General features: G+C 50.4%; 1 protein-coding gene across 7 annotated transcripts in view; it reads left to right on the forward strand.

The window, feature by feature from the left end:
- RUSC2 (RUN and SH3 domain containing 2) overlaps positions 1 to 22470 on the forward strand; it is a 58221-nt gene that overhangs the window by 34151 nt on the left and 1600 nt on the right. For 5 of the 7 annotated variants that reach the window (XM_063181341.1, XM_063181343.1, XM_063181338.1 and 2 more), the window contains 10 exons: positions 7245 to 9317; positions 11601 to 12389; positions 12882 to 13082; positions 14231 to 14374; positions 15280 to 15356; positions 17375 to 17549; positions 18224 to 18329; positions 19364 to 19410; positions 20415 to 21390; positions 21996 to 22169. In XM_063181341.1, the coding sequence (XP_063037411.1) occupies positions 7352 to 9317; positions 11601 to 12389; positions 12882 to 13082; positions 14231 to 14374; positions 15280 to 15356; positions 17375 to 17549; positions 18224 to 18329; positions 19364 to 19410; positions 20415 to 21390; positions 21996 to 22169 (4655 nt within the window). In that variant the 5' untranslated portion in view covers positions 7245 to 7351. The remainder of the gene's footprint in view (positions 1 to 7244; positions 9318 to 11600; positions 12390 to 12881; positions 13083 to 14230; positions 14375 to 15279; positions 15357 to 17374; positions 17550 to 18223; positions 18330 to 19363; positions 19411 to 20414; positions 21391 to 21995; positions 22170 to 22470) is intronic. The other 2 variants (XM_063181344.1, XM_063181345.1) reach the window with 2 other exon arrangements.

Below are 22470 nucleotides of genomic sequence, written 5' to 3' on the forward strand. Positions count from 1 at the left end.
AGGTGGTGGGAAAACCTTCAGTCCAGCTTTCTGCTGGCTTTGACTCAGGTTCACCCACAGCTGATGGCTGTGGTTTTGTCACCACTCAACTGCAGCTGCTGGTTTGTGGGGTCCTCAGTTGAGCAGGTCAGTAGGAGGAGCACAGTGATGGGGCAACCAGCTGGCAGCCCTGCTTTGCACAAATCATAGAAGCACACCATGGCTTCTACGGTTGGAAGGGACCTTAAAGGTTACCCGGTTCTGTCCCCCTTGCCATGGACAGGGAAGCCACCCTTTAGGTCAGGATCACTAAGGCCTGACCAAAGCTGTGCACTTAGGGAGGGGTAGTCTTGGCAACTTTGAATACTGAGTGTGCCCAGAAATTTCGTACACTTAAAAGATTTTCTTTCTTTCTCTGTGGGTTCTTGGGTGCTCTGGCGACCCTGCAAAACCCAGGCTCCAGCACCCAGTCAGATCTGTGCTTCAAAATGGAATTGTGTGATTTCTGCTGTTTTAAGATCTTCAGGAAGCTTTCAGAATGCTCAGGCAAAAAAGATGCAATGCAAGCATAGTCCGTCCTGCTGCTACTGCTGCTGCTACTAGAGAGTGTGATAAGAAAGGATTTACTGTGTCTGCAGTTTAATTCATTAGCAATTTCTGTGTGATATGAACAGCTAGAAACATCAGTCCTTTTCTTCTCTGCGGATTTGCATAAAGTAATTAGGAGCATATGTGCTGGGGGCTGGGGCCAGGAGGAGGAGGAGCAGGTTCCATCCCAGAGCACCTCAGTGGATGCTCTGAGTCATGGCCTGTAAATGGCTCTTGCCGAATGCCACATGCCAGATGATGAGTCACAGAGCAAGGGAGCACAGAAAAGGGAGAAACTGGTTGGGTCACTGTCCTGGCTCCTATATTAGCTGCTATAGATCTGCTACTTGAGCTGTTTCTGATGTCTTGTGTAACTCTAAATGCAAGGAGCAGCTGGGGTTTCTTGTCCTCTAGCTGGAAGGCAATACCTACCTCACACTGCTTGTGTCACCATCAGCAATACACACATAACACCCATTGCTTAGTTTTGTGTGTGCTGGTAACCCCTGGCCCGTGCAGCTCCTTTCTGCAGCAGCACAAGGGCTGTGACTGACCATCACGTGCTGTGGTTTCCATTTGGAACACATCATAATCCCATATAGTTCTGGGATGTAATGATACATTAATTATGGGCTTAGTCAGGCTGTCCTGGAAACCACTGGAAAAAGCCCTGGCCAAGGCAGGGCTTTGTGGAAAGAAAAGGGAAGTGGTCTTTTCAGGAATCACTGCGCAGCATCACAAGAGAGCAGAGGCAGAAGTTTAGGAATTATTTAGTCTTTCTGTTTTTCTGCAGCTCCCTTTAAACATAAAGTGCTGGAATATTCATGCTGGGAGCATGCAGACCACCCTGACTATGCTCCCTGTCCCCTAAGGCAGGGAAGGAGAGCTGGAGGTTTAGGATGAGTTAAACAATAAACATTTCCTTTTACACCTCTTTTTTTTTTTTTTTTTTTTTTCATGAAACTCACTGGATGATTTAATAAAGCACTTAATGAAGGTGTGAATTTGATAGAGATGTATTAGCTGGCAAGTAAAAAACAGGTGTCCAAACAAATACCACTAAATAGACTCATCCTGCAACAACTTACAGGCTTCCTCACCTCCTCCCTCTGCTTACACATACCCATGGTTCAGGCCCATCCCCAGGCCACTCACCCTGAACCACTTATCCTCTTCTCTGATGCTTCTCCCTGAATGCCCTCCAGTTTTCTGGAATCTTCCTAATGAATTGTTGTTTAAAACCATGCAATACTTTCTGGCAGCTTTTGTAGTGGCAGAGCTGGGGCAGGGATGAACTGCAGCATTGGTGCAGGATGCAGTGAGCCCTGAGATCCCCCACACTGCTTGAAGGGTCGTTTTCAGTTTGGATCAATCTCCCAGCCCTTTTGCCTGGAGGTAGACATGCAGGGAGTAAACTGAAAATATCTCTCCCATGGAGGAAAGAGGAGATGTCTGTATTGTGCCTTTGTCTGCAAGATCACACAAACCGTTGCTTTTTGCAGCATTGCTACTGGTGCTTGTTTTGTAGGGCTGTGAGGTTTCTTCAGGCATGTTAATGCAAATGCATTGTAGGAGTCAGGGCTTCACATGGAACAACCCTCAAAGAACAGGCAGCTCTAATACAAAAGAATTTTTTCTGCTTCTTCTGTGAAACTGAATGCCTAGCTTTTAACCCTGTTTTTGCATATTTCACCCTTGAATGACATGATGAATTTTGGTCTGCCTGAGGAAGGTGATGATGACAGTGAAACCAAAGCCATACAGAAGGAGTCAGCCATAACCCTCACAGTTAAAGGTTTCCTTTGGACACTCAATTTCATGGGTGAAGTGACTGAGGTTTGTAGAAACAATAATCTGTTCAGAAAAGCCATCCTCCAAAAAGCCAGCATTGCCTCCAGCTGACAGTTCTGATGATGCTGCGCTTGCTTCCTCATTCTCTGTGCTCTATGTGCAGTCTTTTTACATTAAAATCACATTTATCTCTCATATCTCTGCCTGCCTCCTCCAATACATTACATTTTAGGAGGAAGCCTGTGTTACCTTGAGCTGAACCCTGTTGCCCCATGTATGTGCAGGGGACAGCACAGAGCAGGGTATTAAGGGTTCAGCTCTAGAACTCCCAGAATTGTGGCTGGAGCCATAACAAGTATCAGAGTATGCCTGGAGGTGTGCAGCCACCACACATAACTCGTCAGCCCTTGGAGGCAATTGCAGCCAGGTCTGGTGGCTTCTGCATCTTCCCAGCAGTGTTGCAGAGGCAGGAGTTGGTACTCAAGGCTGAGAAGCCGTGAAGCTGCACCAGCCACCTTTGAATTAGCACAGTGTCCTCAGTCTTAGGGGTGTGACAAGAGAGGGATTTGAGGGCCTCTCAGTGGTGGTCAGCAAGGACTGAAAAGGCATGGCATGCAGAGCCCAAAGGAATCTGCATGCTCCTGTTACCTGCAGCATGCAGCCTCCTCTCTAAGGCTCAGACATGACCTGATAGGCAGCTCTCAGATGAGTGCTGAACCATCCTTTGCTGCTCAGCACTCACCTGCTTTTTACCTAGAGCTTTGCTACAGCTAAGGAGTTTTTGTTGTGTGTATTTATTTCTGTGGGGGAACAATCATTCATGAGCAATTCTGTACCAAATGCAGGCACCTCACAAAAAGCTGTTTTCCCTGCTCTGTATTATCCTGTTTGGAATGAAGCATCCACAATGTGGCCCTCACCTTCTCCAGGTAACCATTAGCACCTCAAGGAAGAGCTCCCTGAATAAACAACCCATATCTGCCATGTTGCAGCAGATGGTGTCAGTATGGAGAAGGCAAGAATTCTGACATCTGAAAATAAAATGGCTGATGTATAGGCGTGTCTAGAGTCGTGGTGCTCCCTGCATGTCTCCCTGCCTTGCACTGCTATTACACCCTGTTCTAGGCAGGAATCAGTGCTGGCTGCTGTGTTTGCTCTCGTCTGTGTATCATTGAGCAGGATTAATGACAACAATAAGAAGAATTAACTGATTTGGCAAAAAATGTTCAGGTATGAACTGCCTAACCACATCTATAAATTGCCTGTTACAAAAGTGAAGTGAGGGCTTCATAAAGAACTGATCAAAACCAGCAAGATCTGAAACTGGTCTGCTTGCTGCATTTTATTCCCCAACAGCAATCCCAGTGTAGCAGACTCTGAGTAGGAAGAGGAAGGATGCTTCTGCAGTTTTCCAGAATAAGGAAGGGTCAACTAATGGGAGGATGCTGTGGTGTTGGGAACTGAAGAATCCCTCTGGTGGCAGTGCCATTGCCAACCTCCCTGCACCCCTAAGTCCAGAGGAAACCAGGAGAGGTTGCAGGGCAGAGAAAAGGAGTAGCTATGGTACAAAATGTCGTGCCTATCCCTAGGGAAGCCATCAGAATGTCTCCTGGCAGGAGCTGCATGTCACCTGTGATCCTGCACCTCGGAGCCTGGTGCTGAGAGCAGGTCGTGGGTGAGGGCAGGATGGGCATCTGTCTGCTGCAGGGTCTCTGGTGGGCAGTGAACTGCAGCCCTCCGGGGAGCCTGTGCTGCTGCTGGAGCCAGAGAGCTGGGCAGAGCCCTGTGTTGCAGCCACAGCACTGGAGAGACAGATGGGAAATGGCTGCATGTCAGCGCTGACATTTTGCCGTCAAATGTCAAAGTGTGTCTGTGCAAGCCTGTCCTCCCACAGCAGCTTCTGTGCTGACGTGAATTGTGTGCTGCTCAGCAGGGCCTGTCAGCAGATGGGTGCTGGTGCTGGGAGCCTGCTCCAAGCAGCCATTTCCCAGAGGCAGCAGAGACGTGGTGCTTCAGCAACAAAGTGCGCTGCCATCACGGTCTGTATCTACAGAATGATGCTGTTCAGGTGGTTGCATTGTGGCAGCACTTGAAATACAGCAAAGCCTGGTGGAGAGATGTGATGTGAGCATTACAATCAGACACAACAGCAGGAACAAAGGTGGGGTGAACTACATGGGAAGACAGGCAGTGAGAGACCAGCTTTTTACCCAAAATGCTTGTGAGGTGGGAGTGGGAGGACAGGATAGGCTTCTGCTGAATGCAATAGAAATAAACTCAGATAAACTCAGAGCTCCCACTGTTCCATCAGTGGTGCATAGTGTCCAAATTGAGGCAGGAACACCCTTCCAGCAAGAGCGTCTCTCTGTGTGTGTGTGTGTGTGCCCTCAGATCAGGAGCTGCTGTTATCCACAGTGGATCTTGAGCAATGGCGTCCTAGGAATCCTTGATGAAGAAAATCTGTCCCCCAGGATCTGGGCTGAGTAGACATCAGCCTCTGTGGCAGCAGCTGTGGGAAAGGAGCCAAAGGCGTGTAAGACTTTGGCTTGTAAGGCAAAGGCTTTTACACCCCTGAAAGGTTTTTTACAGCTTTTACTCCCCTGAAAGGGGTGTAAAGGCTAATAGAGGTTTTAGGGAGACTACAGATGAGGGGGAGTTTAGGGTTGCACAGTTAGTAGTCCAGTTGGATATCCACCACCTGGTCCAAATGGTCCTCTCTTCCTCAGAGCCTAAACCTGGATGAGACATCCCAGGAGAAGTAGACATGTAGGAGAGTGTTCCCACCATGTAAGACTCTGGTACCATCTACCAGAAGGCCTGTCTGTTTTGCATTATTGGATGTTTACTGCAAACATTAGCTCTGTGTCCCTCTTTGTGTTTTTATTTCCTGCCAGCATCATCCTGTGTCTGTGAGAAGCACTACTGTGCGTGGGAGGAAAGTATTCCTTTTGATCATTTTTATAATCTTCTAATTGCTATTCTTACACCTTGAAAGAAGTGAAGTTCCTGATGTTTCTGTGTAGCTGTCTCATTGCTCATACTCTTGTTCTAACTTCATTTAACCCACATTTCTCACTTTCCCTCCTGTGCTCCCACGTGCCTTTGCAGGTCTGCTCCAAATCCGTTATCACCCCGCAGTAACAAATGCTGAGGTGAGGTAAGGTAGGCAAAAGCCACTGTGAATACAATTTTCTGGAGTCTGAAGGTCAGTGATGGGAGCCCTGGAGTCCAGAACAATCCTAGGATGCAATTTTCAGGGTGCAGTGATCACTGGGGATGCCTGGCTGAGTTTTGGGATGTGTAATGCTGACCGAGGGTGCTTGGGCCAAGGTTTTCAGAACAAGTGGTTGATCTGTGAGAGCATTGGGTCATTTTTTAATCTCTCAGACTGATCCTGGATCACTGCTCTCTTTTGTGGTTTCTCCCTCTCCTTGCTGCCTTAGCTGCCTGCTGATGCATTTGTCTGTGTTGGATTATCTGTAGAAGGGAAGGCAAGAGGAAAACCCCCTCCAGACTTGTGCTGGAGGTGCTTGTAGGCTGGATCTTGGGGTTAGGTGAGGCGGGATAACTGGGTTTGTCCTGTGCTCTCCCAAGTCAAACACTGGTGAACATCTACAAGAAAGATGAAGAGAGACTTTTGACATGAACAGAGAGTGATGGGACAAGAGGGAAAAGATTTAAACTGAAAGATGGCATGTTTAGATTAGATATTAGGAAGAAATTCCTTACTGTGAGGGTGGAGAGGCACTTGAACGGGTTACTCAGAAATTGGCCCATCCCTGGAAGTGCTCAAGGCCAGATTGGATGGGGCTTTGAGCAGCCTGGTCCTACGAGGGTTGGAACAAGATTTTATTTAAGGTCCCTTCAGCTCAAACCATTTTATTATTCCTCCGGCTCTGTAAGAACCTGCTATTTTGTGAACACAGGGAGAGTGGGGCTCTCAGTGCCCTGCCTGTGCTGTGCCCTGCCTGTGTGGCTCCTGGGACTGTGGCAGTCGCATTGTTGTGAAGTGCAGCAGGTAATAAGCAGGTAAAAGACACAGATACTGTGGCAGAGATATATTATCCCTCCTAGACCACAGTAGAGACCAGTTTGAGCTGAGGTTTCACTATCAGCCAAAGGTCAGCAAAAGTCAGTGTGCTGTATGGGACCTATTTGACCAATGCCAGTGGCTCCCCATGGTCCCACTGAGGTCATCCACTCCTTTTCACTGGGGAAATCCTTGTGTACATAAGTAGTTGCATATTTTGGCATGTCCCCCTGGCACCATTAAAAGGGCTCAGGACCTCATGGAGTCTCCTGGATTTTGGAAAGGAATGACTGTTGCTGCTTTTATGTTCCAGTCTGCTCCTCTTTCCAGTCTCTTCCAGGACATTTGTGTGTGTCTGTTGCAAGACCTTGCCATGTTTGGTTCTTGAAGGAAAGTTCAATGTACCTAAAAGAAAGCAAAGAACAAAGCACTGTTCAATCCAGTGTGAGAAGATAGACTGCTCTCACCAGAGTGCAGTGCTTCCCTTCAGACCCTGTGCGGTGTTCCTGTGAGCACACAGTGCCATCTGCAGTGAGGTCTTTGTTTGGCCCAAATCCTGTGCAGCCCTTTGGCCTCTTGACTGAAATCAGTTACTCTCTTCAGATGTCTTTGAGAGGGGTCAGGTGAAATCACAAGTGTTGTCCCAGGAGCCTGCGTGGAGGGTGACGTGTTTGTTTTACTTTGTGATGGTTTGTTTCCCAGAAGAAGGATCTCGTGCTCAGGGACTTGTGCTGACAAGGAGCCAGTCTGTTTGTTCCTTGTCAACACATGAAATCTTCAGTCAAACCAAGGATGCTTTAAATAGCCACTGCCTTTCCTGAGAGGTGACTTCCTCTGTGATTTTGTCTCTCTGTAGGTATCTGAACTCCCTCATGAGAAGTGTCCTCCCTGCCTCTCATGTGCAGCCCTACCTGTTCATGGGTGGTACCAGCTTCACTGATGCCCTGAAGAGTATTCCACACCATGGATAGTCCACCCAAACTGACTGGTGAGACGCTGATTGTCCATCACATTCCCCTGGTGCATTGCCAGGTCCCCGATAGACAGTGCTGCTCCATGAGCAAAAGGACCAACCCCTTCTGCCAGCCAGAGCTCAGCATTACACGGACCTCTGCCCTTCCAGACAGAGACCTCTCACAGACTGACTCCTTGGTGTACAGCAGCTTTCTCCAGACCTCTGAAACCTCAGCAGAGGCCTCAGATCACAAAGAAAGAAAAACAAGGGATCTGATTGTCCCTAGCATCAGTAAGCGACACAACCCTTTCCTGCTGAGTGAGGGTGAAGACCTCAGTATTTTTGGGGATGACTTGGGTCAAAAATCTTTCCACCTTCACAACTCACTCGTTGATGGCAAGCCTCCCTTCAGTCTGCAGGATCTGGCCTTGCCCCCTTTCCACCTCCACGACTCCAACCACATTGTGAAATCCTGGAACATGGCCAGCCGGTCTGGTGTGGTGGATGGGCAGGAGGACAAACTCGGCAGTGACGACATCCAGAAGAGGAACAATGCAAACAGGTGCCATCAGGCCTCGGAGCGCATGGAGCTGGATGAATGCAGCTGCCATCGTGGCAGCTCCTCCAACTTCTCCTTCGACAGTGGTGACCAGGAGTGGAACCAGAACATGGGTGAACCGCTGAGGAATCAGGATGCCCTGCACAGGACATGCAGTTGTTCCAGCTCAGAGATCCAGCACTGTCGCTGCTACAGTTCATCAAGTCAGTCTGAAGTGATTGACCAACAGATGGGCTACATCAGTGACTCTTCTTGCAACAGTTCTGATGGGGTCCTGGTGAACTTCAGTGCTCTCTACAACAAAATGAATGGTCAGCCTCAATCCAACCTGAATTCAGCTAACCTGTCCTGTGACTCTTCCTTCTGCAGCCACTCAGACACAGGAGCTTTTTACCTGGATTTACACTCATCACCCACTGAATCCAAGATGTCTTGTGAGTCACATAACCCAGAAAGTTCAGGAAAGGTGTGTGGGTGTCAACACTCCTCCTCACCTGTCCTTGATGCCAACTGCAATTCCTACCACCTCCACTGTGAGCCTTGCACGTCGGAGAGCTCAGACCTCACTGCCTGCTTCCAAAGCCAAGCACGGCTTGTTGTGGCTACTCAGAATTACTATAAGTTAGTCACATGTGACTTGTCTTCCCAGTCATCCCCCAGCCCTGCAGGATCTTCCATAACTAGCTGCTCAGAAGACCAGACCAAGGGTAGCCCAGCCCAGCCCACAGAATACTATCTGTTCAGAAGGCCCGACCTGAGACAAGAAGGCAATGTAGAGTGCAGTGAAGAGGAGCCAAAGGGAGAATCCAGCCAGAACATGATTGAGGGTCAGGTCTATGTCAATGTGTCACCACCGAACCTCAACACAAGCCGGCAGCGCTCCAGGAGCTATGATCAGAACCTGGACAGGAGTCCTGGCAGCAGGCTGGGCTCCCTGGAGCGCATGGTGAGCTGCCCAGTCAAGCTGAGTGAGAGTCCAGCCATACCCATTCAGAGCTCTCCCCCCAAGAGGGTGACATCGTTCGCTGAACTGGCTAAAGGACGGAAGAAGAACGGCACCTCCCCACCGCACCGCTCCAGCGGTGACTCCTCCCTGGAGTTCTCTCCCATCCCTGAGACTCAGCGGGACTGCCCAACCTTCCTTGAAGAAAGAGCTCGGCGCAGCCAGAGTCTTCCACCCATGCCCTTCATCCATGGCCTGAACCGGAGCTGCGAGGGCTTCTGTTTGAATCATGCCTTTGGGGACAGCCAGGCTTTGTGTTCCACCAAAGACTCCGTCTCCAGTGAGAAGGTCCCCAGTGGGCATGGGGCAGGTGAGCAAGCCTCTCTCTCCCTGCTGACGGAGGCAGATGCCAGCTTCTCGGGTGGCTCTGCCAGTGGCCACGGACAAAAAGATGTTAGAGCCCGAGCAGACGGTAAGGAGCCAAACAAAGCAGAAGGGAGAAGTAAAAAAGAAAGGCAGCTCATTGGGATATGAGGGGAGCAGCAGGGAAACCTGCATGGTGATAAGAGAGCAGTGTTGGGGCAGTTTGGTTCCTGGTCTGCCAGACCCTGTGACAAAGCCTTGCTGTGCTTTGTCACAGAAGACTTTCAAGTTTCGTATCAGGGCGTCTAGTCCTTGTGTTTGTAAAGCTTCCTGAGGGTTTGTTCATACCTCTCACATTGTGTTAGCAAGGACATGGCATTAATACTGAGAGAGTCTGTGCAGCTTGAAGGGTTGTATCCCTTCCAGGGCATTTACTGTGCTTCTCCATGAGACTCACCTGCCCTTAGCTCCTAAGATGGAGATGTTAAAATGCTCAGCAGAGTCATAGTCACAGCCTTTCTTTTTTGGAGTTATGTGCGGCAGAGGTGGAAAGGGAAGAGGCATAGCCAGCAGTCTCCTTTCCATGCAGGTCCTGGAAGCTCACACAGTTTCTGCTTGGACTTAACAGTGTGAGTCCTGCAGAGTCTAATCTGTGTGTCTCTGCTGGAGTATCCTGGTCATGTCTCCCACAGTGCTGTGGATTTGTGCAGCAAAGGTTCCCAGGGGGAGCCACTGTCACAGTTACCTCTGTGGGGAAGCTGTAATATGTGAGTTGTGTTCCACCTTGATATTGCTGTCACTTGTTCTCATGGGGAAGCTGTGTGACGTTCCCTTTGGAAGTATGGCCATTTCTCCAGCACTGTGGGAGACTTCTGTCTCTGCCCCAGGCAGATATTATACCTGCTTCACAGGTAAAAGCCCTTCTAAAATGCCTGTGACTAGACCACTGCAGTAAATAGCCCCTATTATGTCAAAAAATTCTTGTGCCTTAACAGACTGTCTCCACTCAATGTTCTGAAAATATCTAGCAGGAGGTGAGAACATGTGGTTTATTGCCATGGCAGAGGCAGGAGAGATTTTGTCCTTTGGAGTAAAAGGATTTTAGTTATTATCCTATTTGCTTATTGAGCCTTGAATGTGTGCTTGGTGTGGGATGGCAGTGAAGGCAGGGCTCTGCTGGGGGAGGGCAGCATGGCTACAGCCCTCTTAGCTTCAGAGGCAGGGCTTGGAAGGAGCAGGCCCTGCTCAGGGAAGAGGGCACAGACAGGAGCTTTCAGAATAACATGTCCCAGCAGTTGCTGCCCACCACGCCAATGGGGTCCCCCCTTCTGCACTGTGACAGCAAGGCAGGCATCAGGGCTGGGCAGAAAGCTCCTGCCTGCAGCTGGAGATGGAGGCATATCTGCTGTGCTCCAGAGCAGTGTGCAAGCCTAGAGGCTCTGAGAGGGGCTAGAGGGAAAGCAAGCCCTGCTAAAAGCTGGCTACGGGGAGAAAAGTCTGGAATACCCTGCAGGCAGCTTGTACACCAGGGCTGATCAAGGATCTCAGTCAGCCCCACATACAGACCCAGTGCTGCGTGTTTTGCACTGAATGCACAGTGTGTCACACTTCAGATGTGTTCCTCAGGGTATTTGTGGCTCCACCAGGATCTGGAGGCATGTAGATCAGCCCACCACACTCCCTCAGGACCTCCTAGCACATCATTTGCAGAGCAGACTGGCACTTTCCAGGGTTGGAGGTGGAATGTTGGGAATGTCCTGTTTAGGTCTGGCAGAGGCATGAAGGATGAAGGAAGCTCTGTGTTCCAAAGTGGGAGCAGTTACAGTGAAAAGAGTAGGGAGGGAGAAAGGAAAGCAGGCAGCCTTTGCTACAGCACCAATATATTGTGATGCAGGATGCAGAGCTGCAGTGCTATTGCATGTGATGCTTGTGCTGGGCTGTGCAAGTCCACAGTGCATGTGGGAGGGGACAGTCCTTTGGAATGAGAAATCTGACTCTACTACAAAGTGTTGGGCCTTGACTTTGTGGTACTGCTTGGGCAGAGGCAGCTCAAGGGCAGGCACCTGATCCCATGGCTTTGTGCTGTCCAGGGGACAAGAGATTGGGAAAGGATGTGAAGCTGGTGACCCTGCCAGGACAGACAAGGTCCTGGTGCAGTTCTGTGCTCTTCCAAACATCTGGAACTCTGCACTTGGGGCCACATATCTTTTATCTTGCCAGCCCTTGATGTGTGCAACCAGTTCAGACTTGAACCACTCTGTAACTGGCCTCTAGCTCATCCTCTTCCTCCGGCAACAGAGAGCACATTCCCTTTTGCCTGTATTCTGCTTGGCTGAGGATGATTGTTACTCTGCCCATTCCTCACCCTTTCTTCCCCTTTCTCTCCCTGAAGGTGGTGGCACAGACAGCAAGCCTGTGGTACGCTACAGCAAGGACCAGCGTCCCACGACTCTGCCCATCCAGCCCTTTGTTTTTCAGCACCACTTCAGCAAGCCACCCAAGGCACGTGCCCTGCACAGCCATTTTGCCTCCAGCCTTTCCCAGCTCTACAGCTTGTCCAGCAACCGGCCTGCCAGCCAGCAGATCTCCACGTCCCAGTGCTCAGCCTTGGCCACCTCGTCAGAGCAGGCGGCGGTGGCGGGGAGCCAGGCCCATGGCACGCTCGTGACCCAGCAGCGCTCAGCAGACGGAGCTGCCTCGCGCGGCGATGGGGGCATCAAGAAGCCTGGCCCCGAAACAACCCGTCCGTCCCCACTGGGCAGCTACTCCCCCGTGCGGTGCAACGTGCCTTTCTTCCAAAGCGTGGACTCCTCTTCCTCGCCCACCTCTGAGAGAGCTGAAGACAGCCAGCCCCCCAGAAGCAGGTCCTGCCCCATCTCTGCTAACCTGCTTCCCACGAGGTCATCTCCTGCTGTCAGTGCCATGCAGCCCTCCAAAGCCACCAAAGCTGACACCCTAAGGCAAAAGGAGAACCCCAAGCTGATTCCCAAGAAGGAGGGCCCGCTTGAGCCAAGCCCACCACTCTCCGAATACCGACTCCACAGTGGGTCACTCCCACCCCTCTCGGTGGGTGGCATGTCCATGAGCAGAGTAGGAGGCCAGGCAGATTCACACTGGAGAAGTGGCAGTGAGACCAGCAGCTCTGGTCCCCTGAGCAGCATGGGAATACGGCCTGTCAATGGTAGGTACCCATCCTCCAGGACCTGCTAGTCTGGAGCATCTACATCTCCCTGTAGCTCTGTCTGCTCCCTGTAGTACCACCATTTCCTGTAGCCACAGACCAGGATAAAAGTGCATCTGGATGCTGCAGGAAGACGTGCAATAAGAGCATGTCCCTCCAGTCGCAGCTCCTACACTGTGTCTCCAGAGAGTGCAGTGTGGGCTGTTGGTCTTACAGCGCCCCATGCCAGGTGCTTGCACCCCGAACCTGCTACCTCTGTGCCTGCATCCACAAGGGCACCCAAGCTCCTGCCCTGCTTTGCCAGGCAGTGGCATCCACTTGTCTCCATGTGCGTGTGCTAATGTCCTGAAATGCTGCTGGACCTCTGAGTAATGTGCTGTCTCTCTTTCTCTGTCCTCCATCTTTCTCTCGCTCTCCCCTCCCGTTTCCCTTCCGCATCCTCCCGTGTGCTCTCGTCATCCTGTCTGGTGCTCACTGCCCGCGGCATCCCAGCGAACCACCTCTCCCCACAAGCGCTGAAGTGGCGGGAGTACAGGCGGAGGAACCCCCTGGGTCTGGACCGCGTTTCAGGGCTGCCCAGCTTAGCGGGCAACCTGGACAGGAGGCAGCAAGAGCCTCGGCTGAACCGGGGCAACCCCATCTTTGAGCTCCCTGGCGCTCTCAGCACCAGCCATTTCCACTGCAAGCTGAACGGTGCGCACCACCTTTCTGCCGGGGGGTCTTGGGAGGTATTTCTTTGAGGCTCAGGTTAAGCTTGGATTCATCACTGCTGTGCCTGCTCAGAGCAGGAGGGATGATGCATCTCTTCACAGTGAAGGGTTCAAGAGGAAGGTGAAAATTGCCTCACTGGTTCAAATCTTTGTGGAGCCTTCCTTCTCCATGAGATGAGAGCAGTCAGGTCCACCTCTGAGCTGGGTTGGAGGGCAAAATAAATGGCCCAAGAGCCTGCTTAGACCTCAGTAAGTGCTCCTGGACTGTGGTTAGCTTGTAGTTTCTCTCACACAGGAGTTTGGGCCCTTGGAGATCTCAGATCTATGCCCCATGGTGCCTGTCCGTCCTGTGCCCCAGCCCTAACAGTGTGCTGGGTGCTGAGCTGTAGATTTCATGAGGCAACTGACAACACTAAAGGCCTTCACAGGACTCTGTCTTCTGCAGGCTTTGCCCTTAAGGTCTTCCCTGTCCTCCAAAACCTATGCCGAAAGGGCTGACAGGGGCAGTCTGCTTTTGACTGAACCTCTGACACTCCTGTGGGGAGAACAGTGTGGTCTGTCTGTGGGAGGAAGAGCATTCTACAGGCTAGCCTCAAGCCATGGAGGGAATTCCTCAAAGCCTTATACCTCACTCCATCAACCCAAACAGTTTCTCCATCTTTCAAGGGAAAATGCATCGCACAGAGTCAAACAGATAGAAGTCAAGCACATGGAGAACTCCTATGTATGTCACCCTTTGAAAACAGAGGCCATCCCAGAGAACAGGCAGCAAACATGCAGGTTGTTGTCTGTGGATGCCTGTGTGCAGCAAATAATGATTTTCTCTCTACTGACTTCTGACCCTGCTTGCAGCAGCATGGGCAGTCTGTGCAGCAAGGTTTCCCTTAGCTCTAGCCCATGAGAGTGAACCTCCCACAGCATCTTCCAGAACCTGTGGGATCCCAGTCAAGCTGGAGGTGATATTGGGTAGGCCATGGGGATCAGCTGTGCAGGCACACATTGTAAACCACTGCTGGGGTAGCCACAAGCCTGTAGCCTTGCTGTCCCAGCAGAGGACAGGTGGCATGAAAACTGCTGCTTGGGTGTGTGGGACTGGGGCTGATTCTTGTCCCCTCTGTCTTACCCCTGCAGGGCAGTCTATGAGGCAACTCCAGCTTACCTACAATGACTTTTTCCCTGACTACTTCTCGCTAGCGGAGAAACCTCCTGCTGAGTTCTGCCTCTCCCCAGATGGCAACACAGAGTCCATCTCCATCGACTTGCTGCAGAAGAAGGGTGAGTCCAACCATCTCTGGTGGACCTTGTAATGTGCCATGGAGTGTGCTTGAGCTGCTTCTCCCAGGAAATGTGATTAGAAAGGATCTTAGGTGCACAGGAATGGGCAGAGAGAGCAGACAGGCACAGGAATGTGACCCTAAGGCAGGGCATGCTGCCACCCCAGGCTCTGTGTACAAAGGTAAACCTGTGTGTATCTGTATGATGTTGCAATGTGTTAACCTGAGATTTTGTAATTTAGGTTAAAAGTCTGTTCAGTCCTACATAAGTGGTATAAAATTGTATCAATTATATAAAAAGGTGGGAGAAAAGACTCCAGAGCAGGGCAAGATATGGCTGTGGTGGGATCCATGCAAGGGGCAGGGCTGGCAGGACTTGACAGCTGATTTGTTACCATTTCAGAGGCAAGGGATGTGCAGAAAGGTTCCCGTGCCTTTGCCAGCTATGCGCTCATGATTACCAGGTGGCAGCTGTCTCTTCTGTTTCAGTTCTGTTCTCACATTATCCTGGTGCTGGTGACAGATTATACACCACTGGCTTGATACTGAAAGTCATGACAGAACCTGCCAAATGCAAGGCTTCTGCCCTGCCAGCCTGTGGCATCAAGGCAGCAAAAGACACATTGCCTCAGACCCCATCTCTGCTGCCTCAGGCATGGGGTGTGGAGGTGACCCTTGGGAATATTGACAGGTTGTCCTACTGGCAGCCTGATAGGTGAGTGCTGGAGCCAGCAGGAAGAGTTTTGGTGAGGATTTACGAGAGTCTCTGCATGGTTTTTGGCAGAGAGGGCTTGTGTGTAGACATGGGCTTGCAGTGCCCCTATATCTGATTATTTCCAGGAGTGTTTTGCAGAGTCCATCCCAGCAGCCCCTCAGACAGCTCTTTGACCTGTTGTTTTCCACTAGGTCTTGTGAAGGCTATCAACACTGCTGTTGACCTGATTGTGGCTCACTTTGGAACCAGCAGGGATCCAGGGGTGAAGGTATGTCTTGCATCCAACTCCATTCTGGGTGGCACAGAGAGTACAGAGCAAGATTGCCTCTCCATTCTCTTCTAGTCAAAAACTACAGGTTATCTAACAAAAGCAGGAGTAGCACCGTGCAGCAGATAGTAAATCTATAACAATTCCTGCTGCATGCTGCAGTATGTAGATGTGTTTAAAGGAAGATCAGAAAAACACAGGGAAATTATGTTTATTAAACGTATATGAATAATATCCAGCTTAGACTCTGAGTTGGAAGTAGTAGTAGGATGTGAAAGTATAAAGGGCAAGTATTATGTATGTTTGTTCTGGTTTAACTCTCTCTTTATGTACTTACTCTGGCTCTTTATAAGAGGAAACACCAGACAAGCTGCCCTTCTGATCTGATGCAGCACACCAGCTCTTTTTTCTCACACAGTGGAGAGATGTGTTTCCCTCCTTCACATGTCCCATGACTCTGGTCTGGCACTGGTGCCAGGGTACAGTGCAGTGTTCCCCATCCCTCAGCATCTCACATTTTAATATGAGATACTGAATAATTTTAATAATGATAAAAAAGTGCATCAGACTTCACCCATCTGGGGCAGCTGGTCACACCCATGGTAGCCCTTACCATGAATACATTTAGCATATTTAGGGTATATCTAAATGGCTGTGTTAGGCCCTTGCTCCCCTCATTTCCAGTTTCTGGAATAACACAGAAGTGCATCTAGGTTGCCCCAGAGCTGGCTGTATTTGGCCTGTGCTCCCTCATCCCCCGTTTCTGGAATAACACAGAAGCAGAGCAATTTTGCTTGTGTTTGTAGCAGGCATTGTTTGCAGTCCTGTGACACCCAGCATGTTTGTGGTGCCTCCTCTCAGTGCTGAATGCCTGGCTTCAGTCAGGCGACTGGGCAGCAATGTGACACTGTTTGGACATGATAACTCCCCTGGCATGCCATCCCCAAGGAGAAACCTGACTGGGACAGATTCCAAAACCATTCAATCTTATCTCAGAGCCCAGTGTAATTTTGTCCTAATTACAGCTGTTTCTGATGCAGAGATTGCTGTGCAACATTACTGGAGCTGTTGAGATTCCCATGGCTTTTTAGGGCTTTACTGTGAATTTCCAATACTTGCAGTGTAGGTTTGGGGAATAATTGCAACATTCCCCCATTACTTTGCTTATCAGACAATGCTGTGGTTTTAACCTCGCATTTCTTTATACATCAATGTGCCAGGGCTGAGCATTCACCTGTCAAAAGGCAGCATCCATCCCTGCTGCTGCCATGCTCAGTGGATCTGACAGGATTATTCCTGAGCCAAGTTCAGTTTCAGTTCAGGGCTTTTGTGAACCTGTGCCAACTGGTCAGTATAATTCCAGCTCAGCTGGTAAAATCTGTGCCCTGAGCACCATTGCCTGACCCATTTGGACAGACCCCTTGGCAGCTCATAGACTGTAAGCAGCAGAATGTGTCTCTGCTCTGCTGGTGCTGGGCTCTTACATGGGCTCTTACATGCCTCCTCTTCACCTCAGTCTGAGCTCTGGCCATCCATTTTGCCCTTATCTGTATATTTACAGTAATATCCAGGAGATAGAGCTTGACATGTCACTGAGTTAAGTGTTCTAGAACCCCTCAGTGCTGGTAGTTCTATGTGGGTTGGTGCTTCCTAATCCAGAATTAGCTACAAGAAAATCTACAGCAGCAGGAATATCCCCAGCTCTTTTCTTCCTCAAGCAAGAGAGCCTTGTTATCCATCTTGGGAGAACCAGGCATGCTTTCTCATTGGGATATCCTCTTCCCAGCACAGGATATTCTTTTTTCAAGTTACTGCCTCTTCCCAGCCTGGGGAAGAGCTTGCAGAGAGCAATCCAGAACTGGTGTATGAAGCATCAGGAGTGAAAGCAAAGACCCTCATGTTCGAGGAGCTGCCTGGATGTTGCTTGCTGGGTGTCTGTAGTGGGACTGAACTGTTTCCATGCATCTGTACCTTGAAAACGGTTAGCAACACTCTCCCTGTTGCCTGTTTTCCACTAGGCCAAACTTGGGAACAGCTCCGTGAGCCCCAATGTGGGGCATCTAATCCTGAAATACCTGTGCCCAGCTGTCCGGGACATTCTGAGTGATGGGCTGAAGGCTTACGTCCTGGACATGATCATTGGCCAGAGGAGGAACATCCCCTGGAGCGTGGTGGAGGCGTCCACCCAGCTAGGTATGGATGCTGGGCAGCAGTGCCTGTGGCATTTGTGGTTGGGAGGTGCTGGGGAAGGTTGGCTCTAAGGATGGGGGTGCAAAACACCCATTTTCCTGCTTGGAACAGGGTGCACATGTGCAATTTCTTGCAAGAAGGGAGGGACTCTGCGCTGTTCTTCTCAAGTATTTATTGTCATTTCCCCTGAAATTTGCAAATTCTCCCATAACAGGCCAAACCAACAAAAAAAGGAAGGAAAAAAACCCCAAAAAATTAATTCCACATTGGTTTCTTCATCATACTGGGAAGTATAGCCTGACTATGGCAAATCTTGAGCTTTGCAGTTATCTCTATGACTGCAGACACCCCAAATTATAAGCACACACCACAATATTCTCTTTACATGCTGATTTTGAGCCAGTGGCTGTGATTGTCACCGAAGTGTGGGAGGCAGGTCCTGGTAGTGAAACTCTCCCAGAGTTTTGGAGTGGTGGTCTGGGATGGATCACAGCCCATCTCCCATGTGTAGTCTGAGTGTTGGTATGGAGTGAGCTCACATTGGTGTGGTGGAGAGGCAGTGAACACACAGACATGGACACCCAGAGAATGTCTGTCTTGCCTTGGTGCTCCATCCTGTGGTGCAGTTTTGGCTTTGCTCATCACAGCTAATCTCAACAATTTGCTTCTCTCCACAGGGCCCTCCACAAAGCTGCTGCACAGCCTCTACAGCAAGATCAGCCAGTACACAGAGCTTACCAACCACACCATGCGGTTCAACGCATTCATCTTTGGCCTCCTCAAGTAAGCAGGACCCCTGGGATGGCTGTACCTCCCTGTCCAGGGCTGGCAGCAGCTGTTGGTCCTTGACTGCAGGCAGGCAGAGTTTACCATGAAACAAACTTAAGAATCTGGGAAGCCACTTCCCAGAAGCAGGCTAGAGAAGGAAGAAGCTATAAGTCTCAGAGAACTCCTTCCAGGTCAGGAGTGAGAATGAGTGGCTTTAGTAGCCAAGTGAAGAACTGGGTCAGTCTGTTTTAGCCTCAAAACATCAGGTGAGAAAACTCTGTCCAACTTCGTATGAGGTTAGACATAATATTTGTATTATACATATGTGTAGATATGTATAATATATGTATAATTCCTCTTTAAACCACTATTTCCTGGAGCTGCAACAGATCCCAAGGCATGAGGTTCTGAAGGAGAAATTGCCCTGGTCTGGGACTCCAGACTGGCACTTCTAGTTTGCATAAGGAATGTGCACACTCTGCTCTGTTTAATATGTTTTTGTGGGTGAAGGGATAAGTACTGCTAGGATGGTGTTTCCCTGCTCCTCTCTGGTGGTTAGCAACAGCTCTGGCAGTGGCAACAGAGTTCCCAAGATCTCTGGGAACTCTGTAGAATTCCTCCAGGCAGGAGCAAGCTCTGCCCAGCTCTCCCCACGCAGGGTGACCCCATTCTCCTTCACTGGCATATTTTGGCCTGAGCCACCAGCACTGGTCTTAGTTTTGTAGATCATTTGCCTCTTCCACAGCAGCCTCTTCTCAGCAAAACAAAGCTCTATCAAGGACATAGGAGGAGAACAGGGAGGAATCACGGTTATTCATGGTTACAGTTGCACATTTAAAGCTGTGTAGATGTTCAGTGACAGGGCTGAGTGTCTGTGATCAAGGCATGCAGATGGGAGTGAGCCGCTGTCCTTTTCCTGCAGTTCACAAGCTCATGCCTTGTAAATGCCCTTTTCCAGCCACACTTCTTGTGGCAGATCCGTGAGGATGAATGGGGTTAATGGATTTTCACTGTTTCTTTCTTACCCTGCTAATTTTCCATTCCTGCAGTATCCGGTCCTTGGAGTTCTGGTTCAACCACCTTTACAACCATGAAGGTAAGAGCCTGAAGGCTGTGGGCTGCAGTGGGAGCCAAACTCTGCACACAAATAGAGCATGCGATGGAAATATGTTTGTCTTGTTGCTCTCTCAGCTTGGGCTGCTCTTCTCTGCCCTGAGGTGAAGGACTAAGCTATTACACAGTCTCAATGTAGCAAGAAAATCCCAGGTGGAAGTCCAAGCATCATGCAGCTCCTTCCACCTGAACCTGGACTTCCATTTTCCTTCCTACCCACAGCTAGTACCCAAGGCTGTCAGTGCAGATCCCTCAGTTCATTTGCAGGAGGTCAGATCTATTCCTCTCCAAATTTCTATGTTCCCTGCCCAGTGCCTGAGAGTTTTGTATGCCTGGAGATGTGCACACTTACCTGAAACTTTTCAGTCATGGAAAATAGGAAGAAATGGAAAGGAAAACCTGACATACAAAAAGCAGATTTTACTGGATGTATCTGTTTTATAGTAGAGTAGAGTAGAGTAGAGTAGAGTAGAGTAGAATAGAGTAGAATAGAATAGAATAGAATAGAATAGAATAGAATAGAATAGAATAGAATAGAATAGAATAGAATAGAATAGAATAGAATAGAATAGAATAGAATAGAATAGAATAGAATAGAATAGAATAGAATAGAATAGGGTCTGTGCTTATCTTGGCTTTCTGAAGCAGAAGACAGCCATCTATTAGACCATAATTAAGACCTGGAAGCATGAGCAAAAGCTGGGGCTGTCAGGTTATTCCCATCTTTTTTCCATGGCATTTGGTGGCAGAGGTCATCTGGGCTGATAAGTCTGCCAGGAAAGTCCTGGCTGCAGGTACAACTGGAAAGCTCTGTCTGGCCAGTTGCTGAGAGGTCACAGAGCATCTGGTGCTCCCTGACCCAGGCCTGAGCCTCACACTATGACCAAAACCAGGTGTGCATCTCCTTTCCTCATAGCTTCAGCAGCTTTGTGGTGGCTTGGTAATGATGGCAAGAGTGTCTCCTCTAATTAATGTCTTTTCCTACAGACATCATCCTGGCACACTATCAACCAGTGGGCTTCTTGTGCCTGTCTCACAGTGTGTGCCAACCTCTTTTTGAGGAGCTCCTGCTCCTACTCCAGCCGCTCTCCCTGCTGCCCTTCAACCTAGACCTGCTCTTCGAGCACCACCTGATGCAGATGGGCAAAGAGCAGCAGCAGCAAAAGGAACTGCTGCGTGTGAAGCAGGACCTGCTGCTTTCTGTGCACTCCACCCTGCAGCTGATGCGGACCCGGGGCAGCAGTGAGGATCCTGATGGCTGCAGCACCGCCCCTGAAACATGCCAAGGGGGTGCCAGAGATGGTGACATCTCACCAGGGCACAGCCCACAGCAAGCTGTGAGTGAGAAGAGGGTCAAGGGAGTGGGGGCCTCCTGCGGAGAAGGTGACAGGGAGGAAGAGCAGAGCAAGATGCGAGAGAGCACTTGGGAGGGGAAGAAGGACAAGCAGGCAGGCTGGTGGTACCAGCTCATGCAGACCTCTCAGATTTACATTGAGAGTTCAGCCGAAGGCTCAAAGTTCATCCGCTCGGAGAAGAAGAAAGCAGCTTTGAATCCTGCACCCCGGTCAGTGGAGACCCAGAAGGCACCACCTCCCCGAGAAGGGGTGGTGGAGGGTGCAGAGGCTTGTCCCATTGCTGAGGGCACCTTGGAGGAGAGGCCCAAGGCAGACAGCAAGCCAAGTCCTGAAGCTGTGGAAGAGCCCTTGGAAAAGCCCCAGCAGGTAGTGGTCGGTGAAGAGGTGAAGGAACGGAGCTGGCCCTTCTGGATGGGCAGCCCCCCAGACTCTGTGCTTACAGAGCTAAAGCGCAGCAAGGAGAAGGAGGCTCAGCAAAGAGTGGGAGCAGCAGCAGCAGCCCCCCAAGAGGACAGCAGCACCAGTGCATCAGAGGGCAGCCAGCCCATCAAGTGGGGACACTTGTTTGGGTCCAGGAAGGTACAGAAGGAGCCCAGACAACCAAACAGGTAAGGGCAGGGATGGTTTGGGGCTGAGAAGGGCTGGTTAACCTGGAGTATGGCAGCACAGGTGGAAGTCAGACCAAGAGCTGACCACTGGGCAACACCATGGTGGTACATCAAGGGTCTGTAACCCTGCACAGTCCTGCCAGCCTGCCTTAATTCCTCTCATATCCTTGCTCAGTCTATCTCATGGGCTTTCCTCTTCTGCCTCAGCTCTGTCACTGCCTTGGCATCTAAACCCTGCTACATGGCACCATTGTCACGCCATCCCTCCCAAAACCACATGTTGAGAACAGAACACAGAGCCATTGCTGTTGCTTACAACAGGAGTGGGGGGAGGGTGAAGTTGCCAGCAGCTGAGACCCCTGTGCACTGCCTCTCCCTCTATTCACCGTTACTGCTCCTGAAAATGACCACTGGAAATGTCCTTCCCAGTCCAGGCTGTGGTGTTAGATCTGAGCCCTCCCTGCCTGGAGACCCGGGGCACTCCCTAGCAGTGCACTCAGTGCGTGAGGCCAAACCTCTAAGGCGTGACCTTGCCATGAGAGCACCTGCTCTGTTTCCTTGGGTGCGCTTTGCTGCCACTGACTGCTTCTGTCTCCTCCTTCCAGGTTGCCCTCCGGCTGGCTGAGCTTGGACAAGTCCGTCTTCCAGCTGGTGGCCCAGACAGTTGGGGCTAGCATGTGGCGTGAAGCAGCCCCGGAGCCAGACCCTCCCCATCCAGAACCACCTGAGGCACCTGCTGTGGCACGACCAGTCCAAGGGATGTCTCCTCACCCTACCTGGTGAGTGACACCAAGTGGACGATCCTGCAGGTGCTGGAATGTGTTAGGTTGAGGGTGGCACGGTTCTGCCTGTTGCAGTTTGCCTGGCCTTCTTTATAGTCATGGACCAGAGAATGGTTTGGGGCAATGATGCAGCTTGTGCATCGATCCACCACAACTCTGCAATCTGCAGGTGATGGGGAGCTGGGGGGGCAGCTGAGAGCCTGGATGGGGAGGGAAGCAAAGGGTATTTTCCTCTCCCGCTGGGCCTGTGGGTGGGGTGGGTGTCCTGAGGTGAGCTAACCCTACTTTCCTTCTGCCT

Source organism: Melospiza melodia, chromosome Z (assembly GCF_035770615.1).
Source record: "Melospiza melodia melodia isolate bMelMel2 chromosome Z, bMelMel2.pri, whole genome shotgun sequence".
Taxonomy (NCBI): Eukaryota; Metazoa; Chordata; class Aves; order Passeriformes; family Passerellidae; genus Melospiza; species Melospiza melodia.